Source organism: Typopeltis vanoorti, chromosome 17 (genome assembly GCF_054136105.1).
Source record: "Typopeltis vanoorti isolate ZY-2024b chromosome 17, IOZ_Tvanoo_1.0, whole genome shotgun sequence".
Taxonomy (NCBI): Eukaryota; Metazoa; Arthropoda; class Arachnida; order Uropygi; family Thelyphonidae; genus Typopeltis; species Typopeltis vanoorti.
In genome coordinates, this window is record NC_143565.1 from 81,280,189 (window position 1) to 81,282,078 (window position 1,890).

General features: G+C 30.1%; 1 protein-coding gene across 1 annotated transcript; it reads left to right on the forward strand.

Moving 5' to 3' along the window:
* The first annotated feature begins 244 nt into the window (after positions 1 to 244).
* On the forward strand, positions 245 to 1,178 carry CRIF (growth arrest and DNA damage-inducible proteins-interacting protein CRIF). Its single transcript, XM_090407306.1, has one exon. It carries the CDS (start codon positions 309 to 311, stop codon positions 1,068 to 1,070), a length of 762 nt encoding a protein of 253 aa, XP_090263432.1. The 5' UTR covers positions 245 to 308; the 3' UTR covers positions 1,071 to 1,178.
* Positions 1,179 to 1,890: the final 712 nt, after the last annotated feature.

The window sequence follows — 1,890 nt, forward strand, 5'->3', positions numbered from 1 at the left end:
TTAGTTATTAAACTAAAACTGGGGAAACCCAGCTTTAGTTTGATAACTAAAACTGGGGATAGCGGCATAAAATAAATACATCAATAAAATAAATAAGTTGAAAGATTTTTTTAAAATACTGGCTAAAAAAAACAATCTTTTTCTTTATAAAATTTTGTGAAATTATATAGTTTCAATAAAAAACCATATGAGAGGTAAATCTGCGCCGCGTATCTAGGTGGTGCATTGGGATGTTGTTGGCGATGTCTGCTTAATGTTGTTATGAGGTTGAAGTTTTTGTGTAATTAAATTTCGTAGGTAATTTTGAAATGAATCAATATAAATATACTTTACACATAGCGCAACAATTTTCAAGAATTTCTAAATATGGACAGAGAAACGCATATGCTCAGTTTTGTACTAGATCCAATCCTGTCGAAGTCTTGCGTTCTGAGGCTGATCTTCCAGATAACAATTATCAAGAATTAGAAAAGAAAAGAGATAAATCTCGATTACCTCTGAGGATCAAGCAAGCATATTTTAAAAGTGAAATGCCCCCATTAGAATACAGTTATACCTTTAAAACGAAAAATTTAAGAAAAATGTATGCAATGTTTGGTAAGAACTCGGGTTTAAATCCTGGCATAATGTGGCCAACGCATGAGGAACTTGACGCTATCAAGGAACATGATAAAATCTTCGAGCCAGAATTGAGTGAGTTGATTGAAAACTCTAAAATGAAAAGACGTAAAGAAGAGGAATACAGGATAAACCGCGAAAAAGAAATCAAGGAAAAAGTAATACGACATGAGAAGTGGAAACAAGAATATTTTGCAAGAATAGAAACGAACAGAAAAGAAGCAGAAGCCGAAATGCAAAAACGTACAAAGATTGTGGAGGATTTGAGAGAGTATCTTGGTTATAATATTGATCCTAAAGATCCAAAGTTCGAAGAAGCCCTTAAAGCAAAAGAAGAGGCAGAGGGTCAAGCAAGCAAGGCTTTGAAGAAGCAAATGAAACATGCAAAGCTTATAGCTAAACTTACTGGAGTGGCAACGGATGTAATTTTAGAAACAAAGGATAATAAATAAACTGAAGACAAGTAAACTACATTCTGTTTTAAAATTTCAATGTCCATTTTTTCCCAGGATTTTTTATTCTTGGTTACTTGTGTAATGAGAATAAAAAATAACACTTGATTTACAGTTTATTCTAGTTATTAATTTAATGTGTTTCACAATAATGTTAAAAGGATGTGAAAATGGTGCTCTAGATAAAATTCCTCTAACAGCATTAAGCTCAATTAATGTAACAAAAAATGATACAAGATGGCTGTATATGGTCAGTGTAATGTGGTCTGGTTTTGTTATTTGCATAAAGAAACATTCTAGTTGCTTTGCTTTCGTGGATAAACTTAAATGATTATTAATCATTAATAATCCTATTTGTTTAAGTCTTAAAATTCAATATAGTGCATATATTCCTCTTGATGAAAGATAACCTTTAAATTAACACACCTAAATATAATAAAACATAATACATAACACATAATAAAACATGTTTAAGTGAGAGATAGGCACAGCATAAAAAGAAACAGGTAACATTTTCTTTTGAGGATTTATGACTTATTTTAAATCTTTGCTTGTTATCAGCTGGAATTGGGATGGTTTTTTTTTTCAATGAAAAAAAAAAAGGTAGATGGTTCATTATGCACTTTGTTTTCTAATTGTTTTTATTTCAATATATCTACATTTTTATAATGAAAAGTTTAAAAGGAACTGTGTTCCGTTATTAGTATTTCAAGAAAAAAAGTATGATATCATTCACAATTTTATAGATTAGTATAGTAAGACTAATTTTTTAGTTAATGATGCTGCATATAGTTAACCATGTAAATAGAAAGGCTTTTGA

What these genes read in the sequence shown, in the direction of transcription:
- CRIF (XM_090407306.1), top strand. Translation starts at nt 309, where the DNA reads ATGAATCAATATAAATATACTTTACACATAGCGCAACAATTTTCAAGA.